The sequence below is a fragment of the Ahaetulla prasina genome, chromosome 8 (assembly GCF_028640845.1).
Source record: "Ahaetulla prasina isolate Xishuangbanna chromosome 8, ASM2864084v1, whole genome shotgun sequence".
Classification (NCBI taxonomy): Eukaryota; Metazoa; Chordata; class Lepidosauria; order Squamata; family Colubridae; genus Ahaetulla; species Ahaetulla prasina.
Window position 1 is genome coordinate 94,234,964 of NC_080546.1, and position 19,686 is coordinate 94,254,649.

Here is a 19,686-nt window from a genome sequence, read left to right on the forward strand (position 1 = left end):
GCCGAGTGCCGAATCCGGGGGCAGGCGCACCACCCAGCTGAAGGAGGGGCCCTGGACAGGCCGGAGAAAGCCCATTGCCCCCTTCTGGGCCCGGCATCTGAAGGGGTGGCCACTGGCCCCAGCCTCCAAGCAGGGGGAAGAGGGCGAACCCTCCGCCCCTGGCACCCACCAGCCCCGCTGGAAGAGAGGCCGCTGCTCCCTGCCTTGTCCATGCAGGGGGGTGGGGGCAGTGGTGGTGGGGACGCTGGGCAAGTCGTCCCCAGGTCTCCGGCGGTTCTTAGGGCTCCGGTTCCGGCCGGCCTAAGCGCAAGAGGCGACTCGCTCTGTCTGGCCCCTGGGCAGGGTTTTGCAGGTGGGAGAGCTGCGTTTTCAGCCCAGGGTTGCCAGGGCGGCTGAAGCCGCTGCTGCTATCCTGCAAGGGGAGCCCGACGAAGACCGGGGCCCGAGGCTTCCTTTGCAGGCGAAGGGCGACCTGAGAAGACTCCGAGAGCCACCGGAGTGGCTCGGGCGCCCCCTGCTGGCCACGGGGCAGGCGGCAACCTCAAGGCCCAGCCAAAGCCGCTTTGGCGCAGGGCAGCTGCCCTCCTCGGCCTGGGACAGCCTGGCCAGCTCAGCGGGGTTTAGGGGGAGCGAGCGGAGCTGCTTTGAAACATTCCAACGGGGCTCTGAGACTCTTTCTCCAAATGGAAGAGAAGGCCGAGGAGGAGGAGGAGGAAGCGGCAGGAAGAGCAAGCGCGGCTCGGCTGGCGATCCCGGTGGGGTCCGGCGGCTGCGGCAGGGGTTTTGGAAGTCGGTTGCGGCAAATGTTTGGCGTTTGCGGACTGTAGTTGTTTGGGGCTCTCTGGGGCTTCAAGGCCATGTCGAGTTTTGCGACGGAGGGAACGATCTCTCCATCAGTCCTGAAAGACACCTGCCACATACAGCTCCCCCAGCCCCCTCCCCAACTAAGTTTCTCCCATCTCGCTCACCCCATTTCCATCTCCCCTCCCCCCACGGATCCCTTGAAAGGCTACCGAGGGGCTCACGGCTCTTAACTCCCGGGACCCCGCATCCACATTTGAACTCCGAGTCCCCCATACCTATTCTCACTCCCGCGTACAGAGGCTGTATCCTATAACAGAAACTACCTACGCGGGGGCGGGGGGGGAGATTTGATGTCTTAGATTTACAATTCCGGGGGATCCCTTGGAGGGAGTCTCCAGCAGCCCCTCCCCCACCCGCGGCGTGGCCAGACCGTCTCAAAACCGACAGGAAGGACCCGATCCTAGCTGGCCGCAACGCCGCTGGGCATCTCTAGGCCACGTGGTCGTAAAGTGGAATTGCATCGCTTAGACACGCCGGATTGTTTGTGTGAAGGGCTTTGAGTGAAACTAGAGGAGGCAGAACAAGGAGCCTTTAAAGCTCCTTAAGGATTTCAAAGGCGGCGGTGGCGGCAGCTGAAGTCGAGCAACTGCGGAGGATAAGCTTCGTAGAAGCGGCTCTTGGCAGCCAGGGCACAGCAGCAGCTGGAAGCAAGCCGTTCCCCAAAAGCCCGCTCTCTTCCCTACCCAGCCACGCTGCTCCCCCCAAGTCATGCGCCGGCCGCGCCCCGGAGGTCCTTGCGCCGGGCCGGCCGCGGCCATAGCCCGAGGTTGCCTCGAAGGGGCATCGGGCAGGGCGGCCGGGCGCGCCTCCACCGGCTCTCTCCCCCGGCAACCGCGGCACACGTTCCGGGGCTGCCCGCCACACGGGGCTGGGAGGGGCGCCCGCGCTCGGCCCCCGGACGGCGTCGACGGCGCTTAAGGTGGCCTCGGCCTCTGGAGCTGAGCGGCCTCGCCGGGCGACCCCCGCCCGGACGCTGCGAGAGGACATGCCCCTCGCCGACGGCGGGACTCCGCGGGCTCTGGGGACGGGCCACGGCCGCCGGGAGAGCCAGAGAGGCGGCGACCTGCGGGCGAGACGGCCGTAACCTCCCCAACCGGGGGCTGAGGAGGGAACCGGCAGCTGCCCCCGTCCTCCCCGGCGCCGATGCCTCCCGGCTGCTGCTGCTGGGCGCACGTCCCCCCGGGCGAGCGAGCTCCGGCCCCTCCGGCGGCTGAGCAGGTGAGCGCGGGGCCCGGGAGGAGCGGCAGGGAGCCCCCCGGGCGAGGGCCGGTCCTCCTGTCTCCGCCTGCGGGAAGGACCGGGACCCTCCCCGGAGAGCCCCCCTCGCCCGCGACAAGTGGGGGGGAAGATGCGCGGGGGTCTCCCCTCGGCGGCCTCTCCGAGGTCCCGCAAGCGCTCCGGGGGCCTCCGGGGGCCACGCGTGCCCGGGACCCCCCTGGCGTCAGCGGCATCGGTATCAGCAGCAGAGCCTCCTTTGGGCGAAGCGCGCCCGGCTGCCTCCCGCCGAGATGCCGCCGCCGAGGGAGCCTCCTTAAGGCGGGGAGGGCGGCGGGTGACGCGGCCCGGGGGAGGCGGAGCAGCGGCCGGGGAGGAGCCGGGGCCTGCAGTGGAGCCGCGGCCCAGCGCGCACCGAGCCCGAGCGGCGGAGGAGGAGAAGGCGGCGGCGGCGGCGGAGGAGGAGGAGGCCGCGGCGGCGGGCCTGCTGCGCGGGAGGGCCGGGCTGGGCGCTGCCGCGAGGCTCCGGGTCAGCCCGCCTTCCCTGCGGCGGAGAGAGAGCGAGAGAGCGGCGTCCGCAGCGGCCCTTCGCCAGGCCTCCGCCGCGCCCTTCCTGGTCCATCCAGGCGAGGCCCGCCGCCCGCCCGCCCGCTCGCCGCCCGCCCGGCGGCCGGAGATGCGGGAGCGGCGGGCGCTGAGGGCCGGGCGGAGCATGAGGCCGGGGCGCGGGGCGGCGTCCCCCTGAGCGGCCGGTGGGTGAGCGAGCGGGGCGGCCGGGGGGGCGGGCGGGGAGGGTTGCTGGGCGCCGCCGCGGCCTTTCCCGCCGGAGCCGTTGGCGCCCCTGGCCGGCCCGGCCCCGATGCCCTTGAGGGCCCCGCCCGGCCTTGGCCAGGAGGAGGCGGCGGTCTTGGGCCGCGCGGGAGCCCGAGGCGGCCGGATGGCGAAGGCGGCGGGCCCGGATGGGAGGGGGGAAGGGGGGGGCGGAGTGGGGAGGGGCCCCCGTTGCGCCTGCTGGGGAGTGGGGCGGTAGGAAGCCCCTCCCTCGATTCCTCCGACGGAGGGGCCGCAGAGAGGGGGACCCCCGGCTTCCCCCCCCCCGCCCGCTCTGGTTGCAAACGGAGGAAGGGTCTTCCTTCGGGCACCTTCGCCCTGGCTGGGGTGGGGGGATAGATGGGACCGTGGGTGCGAGGCCCGTTTCTGGTCCCAGGGAAGCAAGAGGGGCTGCGGGTCAGTTTCCTTAACCGGGTTCCATAGGAAAACAGAAAAAGGTGGTTTTTCCCCCCTAGAGAAAAGGCATGCAATATGTATGTAATTTTATTTTTCATACTGAGCGATTTTATTTTATTCTGCAAGTGGAGTTACGTCCAGATTTGTGGTTTAGGGATGCTGGTTGCCTGAAAAGGCAGGCAGAGGGTGCTACCACATAATGTGATTTTTTTTGTTCCTTTGACTGGCCCACTTAACAGCTGCCTGAGTGAGTTTGTTTAGGAGCCCAGCTGGCTTCTGGGGCTGCCCTTCCTGGTTTCCCAACTTTCTCCCATTGCAGCCACCTATGGTGGAAACTGTTGCTGTTGCTGTTACATAATGAACCCATCGGCTTCCCTGATCCCCAAAGATTTATCAGCTCACCTCAGTCGCCCTTCTGCCTACGCTTTGGTAGATGTTTCTTTGGGTAGAGCTAGAAAATGTTTGTCCCTGCAAAGCTATGAAAAAACAGCTCTTTGAACGACTTGCCCTCCTCTGAACCAACATCAGCAATGAATTTTGCCTTTCTTAATGGAAATAAAGTAAGGAAGGACTGATTGATTCCAGAAAGTTGATTACAAGTGGTGGAGAATATTTTCTCTTGGCTGAGTATATTCAGGTAACCACCGTCTTCTTCCCAAGCCAGATGTAAGTGAATTTAGTTGCTTGACTCGGCTTGTAACACCAGGAGTGGCTTCTGAGCTGAACTGTTTGATTATCTGTGCTGTGCAAAACTGTGACACGCACGCAAATCATACAGTGTTCATAAAATTCTGGCATTAGGAGTTAAAAAATCTTAAGTGGTAAAAGAGAAACCCTGTATTAATTAAGGAAGGGTCAAACATATTAATAAATAGTTATGTTTTCTATCGTGCTTAAGAATTGCTTTTCTTTTTGTAATGGCCTGTTGGCAAAAGCTGAAATAGGAATGGATGGAAGCAGCAGTTTTCATTGCCTTGCAAACTCTCCCCACCATTGGCCACAGCCACTTTTTCCTGTTCTGCCTTGTGCTCTGCAGGAACCCTACGGTGCCCAGCAGCCCCAAATGTTGGAGAGCCCAACATTAAGCCCAAAAAAGATTAAATAGGCCACTCTGTGCATTAGGGCTATGGAGCTCTCCATCAGTCCCCATACACACGTCGGTTTAAATGGTGGTTATAACTGGTAACACAACATGCCGTAAATTCAGGCTAGGTACCTATATTATTCACGGACTATGTTCTATCACCTGAAGCCAAAAGCAAACCAGTCGTATCATGGGTTAATGCAATGTGTGAATGCAACAGAATGCACTTCTTCACAATTGCTTTTATCTAGCAGTTTGATGTTTAGTCTCTAGACTGATCTGCCTTAGCTCTTAGTGCTAATTGCTCACAGTTTTCCATTTTAACCATACAATTCTTTGTATATTTATTCAGAAGCAAGTTCTATGCATACAATCTACTTAGGACTCTTGCCAAATGGCTTATGATTAAATCACGGCAATAGAAAAGTTGCTTTAACAAGAACAAAAGGTTACGTTGGATTTTTAAAAATGACCACTTAAGTATCTTTTTTCAGATTTCATTTCAGTTCAAGGAAATATTTATCTTTCTATCTACAACAGAGAGTCCAGCTCACTTCCATAGAACCTGAAAGGTAGTTTTGAGACAAATGGTAATTGTTTTGGGGTTTTACAAAGTAATCTTCTGCTGGATCCATTCTGCTGGATTTTTTACTTGTTTCATTAAATGGGCAAGTACTTTAAATTCACATATCTTCTGACAAGAAGGGTGGATAACAAATTCTCATTTTGCCGTGAACGACGGGGCAAGGGGCATGTGCAGAGTGCCATTCCCCGAGTCACTCACTGCTTGCTCCCACGTGCCAAGAATTCCACCACTTCCTGGCAGGAGGAGGTTCTCATTCCAGAACTTAACAGCTGTTGCTTCTGGTCTGGGGTGAAAGCTGCCCTTTTGGCTTGGGGCCTCATGGCATTTGCATGGTTTATATTCAGATATCCCAAAATATGGTAATTGTTTTCAATTTAACACGAAGTTTGCATAGAGAGGACTTTACATGGCATATATCCTAAATTAGCTTTTAAATAAATGTAATGAAGAGCAACAGCTTTGGAAATGCAGAGCCAAGGGCACCGCTTGAGAGGCCCTGTGGCTGTGGGAGGAAGGCTGCTGGGCTCCAGCCTGGGTCTCTGAAGAGTAGGAGAAAGAGCTGGGCTCGAGGGAAGCCCACCTCCAGCACCTTTAGACAGCCATGGCTGGGAAGCATTCAGGGGGCCGTGATGGGCCTCCAGGAGGAAGAGCCACATTGTGGCTGTGGTGTCACAACTGGAAAGACATAAATGTGCCAGGCCTCTCTTGTAATAGCTGTGTTATTTGTACCGATTAATCTGATAGAATATTGGCAGCTGGTTGTGGATTCCCAGACCTTTAAAGGGGTCTTCCTGTAGTCCATAATTACGCCAGGTAGCAGCCCAGCACAGGAGGTTTTCTTGCAAATTTCATGAAACTTGTAGACTTGATTGCAGAAAGCATTCACAAAGCTCAGTGCTGTTTTGTAACATGGTTTTTGAGCAGGAATCCATGCTTAAACTGCTAGGCTGGATTTCTAAGTAATCAAAACATGAACAAGTTTTGAACTTCGCTGTTGCAATTTAGTTATCTTACCATTTAATCTTGCAGCTGTCCTGTGTTGAAATCAGATATTATGAATCAGTTTATGTTGCATTCTTCTTTTTAGTGATAAAAGGAAGAGAATTATATTCAGGCTTGAATGTTGTTCTCGTCATTATCTAAAACCAAAGGTTTCTGGGCAGAGTAAAGTTTCTAAGTGCAGCGTATGAGGCTAGAGAATCGTTGCCTAGTGGCTTATAAATGAGTGGCCATCATTGGCCAACAGGTGATAGCTGCTATATAAGTAGCAGCTGTGAGTGAAGTTGGTTTGTTCGGGAATATTGCCCTAGTTTTACTCGCTGTTAGTTTGTTGTTAATAAAGGATTATTGCTAACCGTCAAGCCTCCATTCCCTTCTTCATTCTTTGAATGAAGCACTGGCGACGAGGAGGTGGGATACCTGAGGCAACGATTCTCTAGCCTCATACGCTGCACTAAACATAAAAACAGCAAAAGAATAATTAAACCATCCTAGTGTAAGACAATTTATATTAGTTTATATAAAAAAGGGGAAAACACCATCCCTCCTGTTAATTTTTTAAAACCAGGACAATAATATTGTGACTTCAGATGCTTCCCATCAGCCATCTGACAATGGGGAAGGGCTTCTGAGAATGTAGTTTAGTTAGCAGCAAGCTGCCCGCCTCTTGCATCCTCTTAGATTTTTATTTTGTTTTCTTTTAAGGAGAAAACTGCACACCTCACAGAAGAAAGGAGTTATTCTCTTCATTGTCTTGAGATTTAGAGTATGTTAGGCTCTTTACGTTACTATCTTGGTCACTGAAGTAATTTTTAAATTTAAATTTGACCAGAGCTTCAAAATATCTGTGCTTTGCAGTAGGCCCAGACAATTGTGTCTTTGTGGGTTTCCCCAGTTGAATTGTTCCAGCCCTCCAGATTTTCCAAACAAGGAAGTCTAGTTCTCTTCTAATATCTCAAATGAGATGCCAAGACACTTTCCTCCCCTCCCCCTTCCTGAATTTAGTGGCTTGTTACCTGCTTATAGCATGAATCAAATGCTTTATGTTAATCTCTTGTGCCTCTTTTCCTGCTATTCATGTTTATTTTTATTTAGTTTCATTTAGTTAATTTTTATCCAAAGATTCTTGTTCTCCCCTGGAGCTGGAACGGTCTTTCTGTTTGTCTGAACTTTTTGATGGGCATGGCTTCCTATACTGTCCCTTCCTTTCCTCCCAAGAGTTTATCCATTCTGTTTTCAAGCACTGGTAGTCTGGTTTTTCTTTTATGTTTACTCCTGGTCTTGTAGACTTAGCAAGCGTCCAGTTCACAAGGAACAACTCAATAGCTGAAAATGGAATAATTGATCTTGAAAGGTTTAGCCTGGTCATCTCCTGGTGCTTCAGACCTGGAAAGTTAATACTGAAATAGTTCAGTCACTAAGAATAGACAAGGCAACATGTTTCATAATAATAGTAGGGCCGCTCTCTCCTGCGGCAAACTCCAAATGGGACGGTGGCATCGCTTCTAGTCCAGGAAGGCCTCATCCAGGAGGCCCCCAAAGCATCTGATGAGCAGCCAGGCTGTTTCTATTGCTCATCCGATAGCTGGAAGAAAGCTTTTTCTGCAGGAAAAGACTAATGGGACTCGAAGATTGGAGGGCACCTTGGAGATCTTCCAAGCCAGACCCCTGCCCAGGGAAGGAATCTACAGACCATGTGAGACAAAGGAGTTGTCCATCAATTTGGTTGAAAATCTCCAGTGATGGAAGCCCAGCAATTCCAGGCGACAGGCTGACCCACTGCCTAGTAGCTCAGGAATTTCCTCCTCATTTTAAATTTGGTTCTCCTTCTGTAAGACTTCCGTTCTTTGGTTCTTGCCTCACTCTCTGCACTGTGGCATCCCTTCAAGTCTTGGAAGGTTATTATCATGTCTCCCTTCTTTAAGCTAAACATCATTGCTTTTTTAACCTTTGTAAGTGGAATTCAGCCTACAAAGTCCCTCACAATCCTGGTGACGCTTCCCTCGCTCTTTCCCGTCCTTTAGCATCCTCCTTGTTTTGGGATGACCAGAACGGGAGTGGTCTGATCGGGATGACGTAGAACGGAACGTTATATCTCTTATTGATGCAGCCCAGGGTTGCCTTTGCTCTCTTCGGTAGCTGCAGGATGCTGCTGGCTCAGGTTTAATGTCAGGTCTACCACAGCGGCCAGATTCTTTTCCTGGTATGACCACTGCATCGTCTTCTCTCAGTGTTTCCCATCCTTGACCACTTTTAAGATGTGTGGACTTCAACTCCCAGAATTCTCCAGCCAGCCTGGCTGAGGAATTCTAGGAGTTTAAATCCACACCTCTTGAAGTGGCTAAAGTTGAGAAACCCAGTCTGACTGTCTTGTTTTCCATAAATCAGGTTCTTCCTATCCAAGCGAGAGAACTCTACTTTCCTTCATTTGTTCAAATCACCTTAGTGTCACCATCCCCCAGGTTGGTTTGAAGGATATTCTAAGATCAGTCATTTTCAAATGCCATTGAAATAAATGAAATTAGCAGTGACTTGCATAAGTCAATGAGACCAAAACATAATTGACTTAATTTGGGTTCATTCTTTTCATGGCCGGCTGTCTTTGAATTAAGGCCGTGTTGAAAAATCTATAATGGCTAGTAGCCAGTTCCTCAAGTTTTCCAACACAAGAGGAGTCATAATTCCAGGCTACTTAATCCATATTTATATTACGCCCACTTTTGCCTTCATAGTAGACCAACGGAGGTGCACCGAGAGCTCTATTTTTCCCACTCTTGTACCTGTTTATGAGCGAAGTACATTCGGAATTTTTGAGAGTGAAACAGAAGAATGGTTACTGTTCTAGATAAATTAATCCAGTACCGAGTAACAGTTTATATGGATGGGTTCTTTCCTTTTCCTACCTTGTTTTTGTCCTTCAAACTTCTGATTGAGTGGGAAAAGGAAAATAATTGAATTTATTTCTCCTTTTTTTACCCTTGATCTTATCTAAAAGGCTGAGAAACAAAGCATGGTATGGCCTGTGGTTAAAATAATAGAAGTATAGCTATGATGTGTTGCCCTTAACATAATCTCTAAAAGAACATAAAATGAATGTTTGGGAGATGCCTACCAAACCTCAGAGAATGTTTGCTGTTGGTTCCTTGCTGTAAAACTCTAATTTCTAGAGTTCTCTTGAGTCAGTGGGCTGTACAGATAGTAGTTCATTAAGCTTCTTTGCATCAAGGATATAAAACAGATCAGCAAATAATTGTAATCTTGGGGTAGGCAATGGGGGGGGGGCAGATTCTTTTTCCTGAGCTGCTTCTGACTTGAAGGATTCCCTTAATTAGCCCATAAGAACTAAATCATTAACACACAAACCCAACCAGGCTAGAAAAGTTACTTGAGTGGAGGTAAGATACTTTCCTGTTCAGATTAACCTGCTGCAGGGCAAATTTTATGAGTCCTGCAACAGGTAGATCTGGACAGGAGATCTCTGTTCAGGAATTCAGTTCTAGGCCTTTTCTTCTCCTCTCTTTGAATCAAAGGAAATTTGGCCACTGTCTTCCAGGTTTTGACAGTACAGTAAAATCGTGACAGTTTGGATCCAAAGCTGCAAAAGTGTTTCCAAGGTGGCTGGGGGCCCCTGTCGGCCCACCCCCACTCCCCATGTAAGGGAAGCTGCTTCCATTCCTGGGACTGCATAGTCGCTCTGTCACCCCTGGAAAACGCATGTTTGAGTTGCTGGAGGTGCCCGTGGTACAGCCTGATGCTTAGGGGCAGGTGTGGCTGTGCGGCCAAGGCCTCCTTGACTCTCAGGGGTGGGCAGCTCACCCCGCCATCTCAGGGGAAGGAGCTGTTGGGCAATCCCAGGAGGAGAGAGGGCTTCTTGAAGGGGCAGCCCCTGACAGATGCCCCATGCATGTCCACAGCGCTTTCTCAGCTTTGGGCTTGTTCCGCTGGGCATCTGCTTTGCCCCCTTTGCGAACAGGCTGGCCTGAGAGGCCCTGATGGCCAGCTGCATCCCGCAAGAGGAGTGTAGCATTGTGGGAAGCGTCTACCAATCCGCGCTAGGTCCGCCATGGTTTCCCATAGTCATCCATTTAGGTGTTTCACTATGGTCTGATTTATTATGTTTTTATGATTAGATTGTTCTCTGCCAGAAGTCTATTAAATGATTGTGGGGAATGCAGAGATTCCCATGAATGAATGAGTACGTGCTCTTAATGGTGGAAATGTGCTCACGGCCCTTGAATAGCCATAGCCCTTAGACTTATATCCTGCTTCTCAGTGCTTTCCATCCCTCTCAAAGCGGTTTACAGAGTCAGCATTTTGCACCCAACAATCTGGGTCCTCATTTTACCCACCTTGGAAGGATGGAAACCTTGAGCTGATCAGGATCAAACTCCTGGCTCTGGGCAGAGCTTGCCTGCAATGCCGCACTTTAACCATTGTGCCATCATGGCTCCCTGAGGATCCGTGTTAGCTTTTATCTAATTATACACTTATTTACAGACTGCTCACTTCCACAAAGCAGTTTCTTTCTCTAGATCCCTTTTTAATCAGCATCATCATTCTGAGATCAGGTATCACTTAACCACATCCCTCAGCAATGGAAGTTCCAGTTCCTACTTGCAGTTATAAGTCAAGGACTACCTGTAGTTGAGCTAGTGCCTCTCCCTTAATGGGGCGGGAGGGGTCATCTGTGCAAAAGATTTGTCACCTGTTCCAGGAATGTGTGACCTTTGTTTCAAGCAGGTGGGATCAGACTGCAGTCTTTTGCTTACCTAATTGTGCTTCTAGACTACCCAAGAGTGGGTAATGCATAGACCTGCGAAAGGGTGGCTTTAGGAATAAATAAGATTTTGACTTGGCCCCGCAGAGGACTGGGGAGCCGCCTAACTCACCTTCCCTGTCCTTGCTTCTGTCTCCGCCACAGATCTTGTCCTCCAGCGCCATGGCTTCCGACCTGGAAAGCAGCCTCACCTCCATCGACTGGCTCCCCCAGCTCACCCTTCGGGCCACCATTGAGAAATTAGGGGGGGCTTCTCAGTCAGGTGCCTCGGGAGCTGGCCGGAAGTGTCCGCCTGGCTCTCCGACTGACCCCAATGCCACTTTGAGCAAGGATGAGGCTGCGGTCCACCAGGACGGGAAGCCCCGCTACAGCTACGCCACCCTGATCACCTACGCCATCAACTCCTCACCCGCCAAGAAGATGACCCTCAGCGAAATCTACCGCTGGATTTGCGACAATTTCCCCTATTACAAGAATGCGGGCATAGGCTGGAAGGTGAGGACCCCGAGCGTGAAGCTCTCTCGTTGCTGGGCTCATGAGAACCGGCTTTGAAGAAGCTAGTCCTCATTGCTGTGACACACTCCCAGTGCAGGGAGGGCTCATTTGAGCCAAAGCCACAGGAGCTTGTGGTTTAAATTATGGTGGTGGTTAGGGGTGTGCGCATGAGATGGAAAAACTCTTATTTTTTATACGAGTGTCTTATTTCGGAACGTAACTCCAGAAAATTTTTCTATAGATGCTTCCCAGGTCCCTTATGAGGGTGCCTGGGTTATATTTATTTAGAGCATTTGCATGGCTGCAGTGGGACGGACTCTGGGTTGCAGGACAAAAAAGGGAAAGAAAATCAAGCAAACTTATAAGAAAAATAACGCACGGTGTTAAAAGCAGCTGAAACAATGAAGGGGTGATCAGAAGTATGACACACTCTTACCGGGGACTCAGAGGCAAGAGCTGGAGGAACGCAGCTGCCCTTTGGGCTGACTTGGAGGTCGAGGCATTTGTTCAGAGAGCCAAAGGTTTCGGGGAAGCCAAGGCTTTGGGGTAGGTTTGCTATAGGCCAAACCAAAAATACGAGATGGGCCTAGCAGAGGCAGAGCTCGCCCTCACCCCTGAGGCAGGGTGCTGGTTGATGTGGGGAAATGCCACAAATGCTATTTTAGTCCTGCAAAAATCCAGTTCAGTTTCTTAGCCTGACCTCTAGAGAAAGTGGCAGAATCCCTTTGGCTCCGTGGGTTCTTGTGTTTCTTTATCAAGATTTTGCTTTGCTCGAGTAAAGCTATTTCACTGCTAGCCTATTTTGTTTGGGCAACAGTACCTGCTGGGCTCTGGCAGGCAGCAACCGTATTCTGAGGATTAAACAATTCTGGATCCGAAAATATTTTCAGAAGACAGGTTGATCGGCAATTAGAGATAGGAGACTGAGAGGCTCTGAGAGTCAGAGCTGGAAGTCTTGACTGGGCAGGCAGGAGAGTGTGGGGATAGTCCTGCTTCTTCTCAGGGTGGAGCTGCCTATAGGCTGTTGGTCCCTCTTCTTGGACTCTCTTGCCTAGCCTGAAGAACCCAGCAGGGCAGGAATCTGTAAAAGGGTGACATTCATTCATTCGTTTGTCGAGCGTTTCTGTGCCAATTCGAGATGATTACAATACAGAATAAGATGGACGGACAGATCAGTAATGCAAATATACTTCCTGAGTGCTTTTGGCAACAGTCGTTTTATCCGGGTCTCCCATCCAGGCCTGACCAGGCCATCGTCTCAGCCCAGAGAAGGTCAGCTGTCTCCTGCTGCTCCTGGTGCTGCTGCCGCCACCCTCTGCAGCCCTCCATTTCCCAGCAAAATTTGACCCGTAATTTCTCAGCCGCTTGGTGGCACAGAGAACGAGGGGCCTGGGAGCACTGAAGGCTTCCGGAGAGTCAGGCCGCAGCTGCCTTCCCTGGGCTGAAGCTGTGGGATCCCGCAGAGCTCTCTGTGGCCAGAGGCCCTCATGGAGAGGCCAAGGGGCTGTCAGGGCAGCAGGCCTGGGGAAGAAGAAAGGGGGTTTGGATTGCCGGGGTGGGGAGGCGGAGATGCAGGAGGTTGCTGTGCTGACCTCTTTCTCCCAGCAAGTGGGCAAGGCGTCTTTGGGGAGGCAGGGCTAAGCAGCTGCTTGACTACTGCAGTGATTCTTCTGGTTTTCTCCCTAGAACTCCATCCGGCACAACCTTTCGCTGAACAAATGCTTTCGGAAAGTGCCTCGTCCCCGGGACGACCCTGGAAAGGTGAGCCGGCTTTTCCCCACCAAGGGCTTCTTCAAGCCTTTCACCTGCTTTTGATCCAGGGAGCCAAAAGGAGATCGATGGGCCAAAGAAGGCAAGGCGGTTCTGCCCGTGGAATGGGCTTCGGGCAAAGTGGGGGCGCTTCACCTCCCCGTCTTTGGAGGTGGCAGACAGAGGCAGGAGGACGGGAGCTTCGCCTGGGAGGCTCCCTTCCCTTTCCCGGAGTATTGGGGGGGGGCATGCTCTTTCCGACGGCTTTCCTGTCCAGCCTGTTCCTCCCAAGAGGGTTTATGGGAGGAGGCTGCAACTCACTGGGGATGATGACGCTGAGCAGGAAAGAGGGCAGAGGGCCTGGCCGTGGCAAGACGGGGAAGAGCAGCCGGTGCAGCTGGATTGCCTGCCTTTGTCTTTTCAGGGCTCGTATTGGACGATCGACACCTGTCCCGATATTTCCCGGAAGAGGCGCCATCCGCCGGATGACGATGTGAGTTTGACCCTCCAACAGGGCACTGCTGGAGGGGGATCCCTTTTCCCCAGGGGGCACCGGGAAAAGTGCTTTTAAAATAGTCGAGGAGCCCGTTTCTTCCACGTATATTCACAGCTCAACGGTGCATCCTCAAAACCAACTTCTTGCTCAAAGAAATAGATCTCATTGACTGAGCAACTGCTCAATCATCTCCTTTAGTTGATTATTTGATGGGAGCTTTCTTCAACTCGCAGCCCCAGCAGCCCTTTGAAGGTTCTCTCAGGGCTGCCGCTGTGAGAGTCCCTGGAAGGACACCTGGCCTTGGCCACCAGGGATGGAGCCCCAGGCTTCTGTTGGAGGCCCCTTCCTTGGGAGGTTGTGCCGGCCTTCCTCGCGCCTGGTTTTTGCACAGAAGATGCGCCCCTTTTTCTTGTGACGAGGCTCGACTGCCTGCTTTGATTTTCCAGCTGTCACAGGATTCCCCGGACCAGGAGGCCAGCAAAAGCCCCCGGGGGTCCGTCTCTCTGGGCCCGGAGGCGTCGCTCTCCCCCGAGTCCAACCAGCAGCTCTCGTTGCAAAGCACGCCCCCTCTGGGCAATTACGGCCAGGTGGGTGATGGTGGCACCAAAGACATTTGGCTGGGTGGGGGCAGGGGGCCTGGTGAGCCTTGGCCCAGAACGGGGCCCTTTGGTGGTCCCCCCCGGTGTGCTCCTGTTTCACCCCCACCCCCTGCTTCCCTTCTGCAACAGAGCGCCGGGCCAGTGGAGGTGGCTGCCACGGTGGCAGGCGGACAAGGCCGGGAAGGGACGGAGGTGCCACCTCCGCACTACAGCACCAGCAACGACTTGAAGTTCTCCTACTCTGAAATCAACTTCCAGGATCTCAGCTGGTCCTTCCGAAATCTCTACAAATCGATGCTCGAGAAGTCCTCTTCCTCCCAGCATGGTGAGCAGCGGGTCCAGATGGTCGGGGTGCGGGGGGGACACGAGTTAGTTGCACCTGGGACCGGCTCCTCTGATCCAGACAGGAGCTGCTGAGCTGCTCTGAGCGTTGCTTTGGGATGCTTGGAGACCCCCTTACGAGAATGGGTGGCTGGCATGAAGCGGCCCCTCACTTAGTTTAGGGGAGCACTCTGGCTGCCCCCACCGTCCCTCCCCTTTGGCTCCCTGCTTGCTTGGGGAGAGCAGCACCTGCCCAGGACTTTCCTTGGAAACGTCTTGTGGGGAAAGGCCAGCGAGGGGCCATCAGGCAGGCTGGGCTGAGCGGAGGCCTTGCTCTTTTGTGGAGGGCAAAGTCTTCAGCCCCCAGCAGCCCCGTCCACCTTCTGAAACTGCTCCCTGGCCCCAGGAGGGGCACAGTTGGCAGGGCGCCATATTGAGCGGGGTCATGAGCTGTGGGGCAGACCCACTCCTGCTTGCCCACCGCCTTTCCTCTGAAGGGAGCAGAGCTGGCTGGAGGGTGGGGGCCATCGGAAGCAGGAGTTGCCATCGGAAAAGCCAAGATGGCAGCCACAACGTTGCCAGCTGCACATGAAGAACAGGCAGAGTTTTGGTCACACCTCTGTGGCCATGACCTGTAGACGCCCCTGACCCTGGACCGGTCAGAGACAGGTTCACATCCCAGCACCAGAGCCCTCGCCCTTCCCCCCAGAAAAGGCTCAGTGGGGCACAACTCTGGTCGCAGGGCTTGGGAAAGAACGAGGCCGTTTGGCCCGGCCCCCATGCGCCTCCTGAGCATTTTCCTCCTGATCTGCCCTTCAGATTTCTCCTCCCTCCTGGGGGAAATGCAGCCCTCCAACCACAGCTACTACATGTACCAGCAGCCACAGGGGCCTCCCTCCGTCGGAGCTGCGCCGCCCCTCCACACTCCAGCCTCGGAGAGCTGCCAGTCCCAGGGCAGCAAGCAGCAGGCGGGGGACGGCTACGGCCCCCCTCCCGTGATGTCTCTGCACCCCTCTGCCATGCAGCACGGAGGGTACCACCAGCACCATCATCCCCACGCCCACCCGCAGCAGCAGTCGCAGGCCTCCCTCAATAACGCCAGCTTTGGTGAGTTCCAGCCCAGGGAGGGGCTTCGTCCCATGGGGCAAATTTAAACGTAACCGAAAGAAAAATGGCCGCCTAAGTGGATGGAAGCCATCTTAGCTCTGTCTAGCATAAATGAACAGGGCGGCTATGTTGAGTGATGTTTCAATCCTCTCTGTAACGTTGGGGTGCATCTCCTGCGCCCGGGGATAAGGGAGAAGGTCTCAATGTGTGTATGTGGGGGGGGGCAAAGGGGATGCTCATTTCCCTGCCTGTCTTGTCTGCCCCTCCCCCCCCCCAGCTTTTCCCTCCGACTGGTGCTCCAACATTGACTCTCTGAAAGAAAGCTTCAAGATGGTCAATCGGCTCAACTGGTCCAGCATTGAACACTCCCAGTTCTCAGGTGAGGGCATCTTCCTTGGCGGGGGGAGAGGGGGGAGGAGGAGGGCCCCTGCCCTCTGGGGAGGATGTGTCCCTGTTGTGGGCAGAGCGGTGATCGACGGTTCTCCCCTCCCCTGCCGCAGAGTTAATGGAGAGCCTCCGCCAGGCCGAACGGAAGAACTGGTCCTTAGACCAGCACCACATTGCCAACCTCTGCGACTCCCTGAACCACTTCCTCACCCAGACCGGGCAGCTCCCTCACCTGGGGGGGCCCCCACAGCCCCCCCGCATCTCCGAGTCCTGTGCCCTGAACAGCAACAAGCAGGAGCAGCCCATGAGCCAAGGTAGATACCAAGGGCAGGAGAGCCTTCTGGGAGAGGAGGGGCAAGGACAGCCGTGTCCTCCCTTCTGGGGGGGAAGCCGGAAGGCGTTTGTGGGGGAGCGTTATGGCCGCCCTTCTGCAGCAGCTCAGCGTTGGACGAGAGGAGTAGTTTAAGCCCATGGCCGTCCCCTCTCCCCTTCCCCGTCTCTCTCAGGATCCAGGCCTGGTCACAGTAGTGGAGGTTAGGGCTAGCTCCGTGGATGGCAGGGAGCCCAGGAGGCACAGTATCCTTGGGATACCCTATTAGCCACTTCTGCCCCTAGATGTCCAAATGAGGCCCCCAAGTTCTTTCCCAGTCCTGGAGGGTGGGAGGGAGGCCAGATGGGGAAGAGCCCCCCCGAGTGATTGGGGGACCCTAACCCTTTTCAATAGGAAATGTGCCATGAACCGGATATTCCTCACAGGAAGAGGAAGAAGTAAGCAGACACCATAAAACACCCCCCTCCCTGCTCCCAATCCAAGGGTGGTCTCATAGAGACACATGGTATGCATTTTCAGACCTGACCATCCCTGTCTGCCCCTCTTCTCCCCAGTGAACTCGTATGGTCAGCCGGCACCTCCCCACCTGTACTCGGGACCCTCTCCAATGTACTCGATTCCCACCCAGGATTCGCCAGGGTATAACCGCCCAGGTAAGGAGATGCCCAAATCAGGGGAGGCAGCTGGCTTCGGCTTGAGCTGCTTGGCAGATGCTCCTCATAGCTTCCCTGGCAGACACTCTGGATGTCGGCCTGCCTACTTAATCCCCGGCCTTGAATTGGCAAACCTCGTGAACGTTCAGCCGTTTTAATTCTTTAAACACGTTAATTCAATTAAGGGCTCTCTCAAATGCCAATGAAAGGGGAGGGGGGGTTGCCACAGGAAGCCTTCAGAAGAATTCAACTTACTAAACCACTTCCTTCTTGCGCTTTTCTTTCCCGCCTTGTGCAATTTGCTCAGGTCACCATTTGGTTTCGCGGCCCCCTCCAGGAGCCCCCGAGGAGATCCCTGATGATTTCAATTGGGATTTGATCACCTAGCAAGCGAGAGACTTGGTAGCCCATCCCTCCCGGAGGGTCCACTGCAGGAGAAGGAAGCCGTGTGTGCCAGCCCCAGGCCAGCGCTCGGCCTCCTTCCTTGCCTGTATATAGATATATATTCTCTTCTTCAGCCAGAGAAGCTGCCACAAGATGCTGCCCAAGATAATCTTCCTTGCGCTCCTTGTTTACCTTCTTTTCTTCTTCCTTATTATTATTATATTATTATTACCATCATCATCATCATCGTTGTACCCAGCCCTTTTCGCTCTATCTGCCAGCTTCGGATTTTACACGTTTATTGGGCACCTTGTCTGGATGCAAGTGGGAAGAGTGCCCTGGTGCCGGAGGAGACTTCCAAAGAATGGAGGCCGTCTTTCATCATTATCTTCATCGTCATCGTCACCCCTTGCATTGTACAATCCCTCTTTCCCCCAGAGGTGGCCAGGGACTCTCTTGATGGCTGCTGAAGTGAGCGCGCCCGTGGATCTTGAGAGTCTGTAAGAATTATGTCCTTCCTAAATGTCGTAACGTATGTGTGTGTTGGGGGGGGGGGAAGGAGTTGGACTGGTCTGAAGGAGAACTCTGCCCGCTTCCTTGCACCAGCAAGCAGCAGCGAGCGAAGGGAGGCCAGAAGGACGTGGCCGTGGCAAGAAGGGAAGACGGCTCAGAGAGACCGAGAGAGAGGCTGGAACGAGGAGGAGGACATCGGCTGACTTGCAACGCAAAGGCTGTTCAGCTGCTGCTAAGAGAGGAAGGCGGGGGTGGCCCTCCCCGTTTTCAACTCCCTGCCGTTTTGCACTTCAGCCCTTGGCAGATCAGAAGAGCTGGACAGGTCTGCCCGCATCAGGTGGGCTGGACAGCAAGGACCGCTGGACCAGACACCCTCCCGCCCCCCGCCCCCGCCCCCGGGCTTCTACAACCCGCTTCCTCACCTCTCTTCCCCTCTTTGAAGGCGGCTGATGAGACAGACAAATCAAGAAGAACCGTACTCTTCTCCCCTTCAAGGGCTCTTTTTTTTTTTTAACTTCTGGATTTTACTTCTCCCCCCCCCCTTTTGCTGGAACGTGTTGTGACTTGTGATGCAAAAGTGGAGGAGGGGTTTCCCCCCCCCCTCCTCTGCCTTGTATAGCTCAGCAAGGGATGCTTCCTGCATGGTGGATAAAGCGAGGCAGAAAGAGGAACATCGTGCCGGGCAGAACTCGGAGGGCTCTGAAGGAGAAGGGAAGTTGGAGGCCCCCTTCCACTCCAGGGAGAATGGGGAATGGCAGAGGCTGAACCGATTGTAGGTGGGGCCTTCCGAGTATGGGCGCCACGAATGGTGCCCGTCAGGGATTCCATTTTGAGCTGGCTCTGGCACCCCAACCCACTGCTGGGTTTCCCCTTTCTAGTGTGCTTCTCTTGTGGCCAGACCTCTTCTTCCCCTGCATGCCCCTCCAGCTGCAAGCCTGCTTTGTAGGGGTGGGTTGAGGGGAGAGCCGAGTTAAATGCAGAAGGGGGGAGGGAGGATCCTGCCACATCCAGCTCACTGCTGGGGAGGGAGGGAGGGAGGGAGGGGAGCTGGGGGGGGCATCATCCAGTGGTCTCAAGGGAGACCCTAAGTGGGGTGTGCAGGAAGCCCTGGTGCTGCCTCCTGTCATGAAAATGCTGCCCGGGGCAGGATGCAGGAATGGCTTCCCCTCCAGGTTTTGGGCAGGGCAGCTTCTGAGGAGGACACCCCCTCCCCAAGGGTCATTCAGGGAGGCAAGAGATCATCCGTCAGGCTCTTCATCCACAATTGCGCCTTTTGCATATGTAAATATATGCCAGTCAGTGTCCAAATCGGTCTCGTCCCCCCCTTTTCTTCCGTGTAAAGAAGCTGTTATCCTGGGGTGAGGATTCGATCCGAGGCAATGCCCCACCAACTGGCGTCCCAGTCTGCCCGCCAGCCACGGAGGGGGATCCCTTGCCTGCCCATTGCTCTGTGCGGCCCACAATGCTTGATGCCGAGGAGGGGATGGGTGGCCTCACAAAATTATTTTTGTGCATGCTTTCTTAATTAAAAAAGTGAATGTTTATGGTTTAACCGTTTTGGTGCCCCTGTTTTAATTTGTGGGAGACTGCAGGACTGACGGATTTAAGGCCCTTTTAGTTCTTACTGAACAAAAGCCAACAAATGGTTAAATCCAGTCCTTAAATGTGCAGCCCACTCTGGGTCAGCATCCCTGTGCAAAGGAAGGCTCTGGGTGGCACTGCAAAGGGCCGAGCTGCCTCCCGGGGGGACCGGGTGTGTGTGTGTATCATTGCCAATGGTCCCCCTTGCTCCCAGGTCCAGAGTCACGAAGCAGTCCCAGAGCGCCCCAAAAGCCCAATTCCAGCCCCTGCAGCACCCCCGCAGTAATGTGTGGGCGTGCGCCAGCCCTTCGGACAGGG

The 19,686-nt window shown here is 54.2% G+C and overlaps 1 protein-coding gene across 3 annotated transcripts; it reads left to right on the forward strand.

Annotated features, from left to right (window-relative positions):
- The first annotated feature begins 1,960 nt into the window (after window positions 1-1,960).
- Window positions 1,961-19,344, forward strand: FOXJ2 (forkhead box J2). 3 transcript variants are annotated; one of them, XM_058192369.1, is made up of 11 exons: window positions 1,961-2,082; window positions 10,897-11,247; window positions 12,934-13,008; window positions 13,421-13,489; window positions 13,939-14,079; window positions 14,221-14,416; window positions 15,232-15,519; window positions 15,797-15,898; window positions 16,020-16,220; window positions 16,792-16,890; window positions 17,198-19,344. In XM_058192369.1, the coding sequence occupies exons 1-11, from the start codon at window positions 2,008-2,010 to the stop codon at window positions 17,275-17,277; spliced, it is 1,677 nt and encodes a 558-aa protein (XP_058048352.1). In that variant the 5' UTR covers window positions 1,961-2,007; the 3' UTR covers window positions 17,278-19,344. The 3 variants fall into 3 exon arrangements, with proteins under 3 accessions (XP_058048352.1, XP_058048351.1, XP_058048354.1); XM_058192368.1 differs by lacking the exon at window positions 1,961-2,082 and adding an exon at window positions 2,446-2,835; XM_058192371.1 differs by lacking the exon at window positions 1,961-2,082 and adding an exon at window positions 2,446-2,831.
- The last annotated feature ends 342 nt before the right edge of the window (window positions 19,345-19,686 follow it).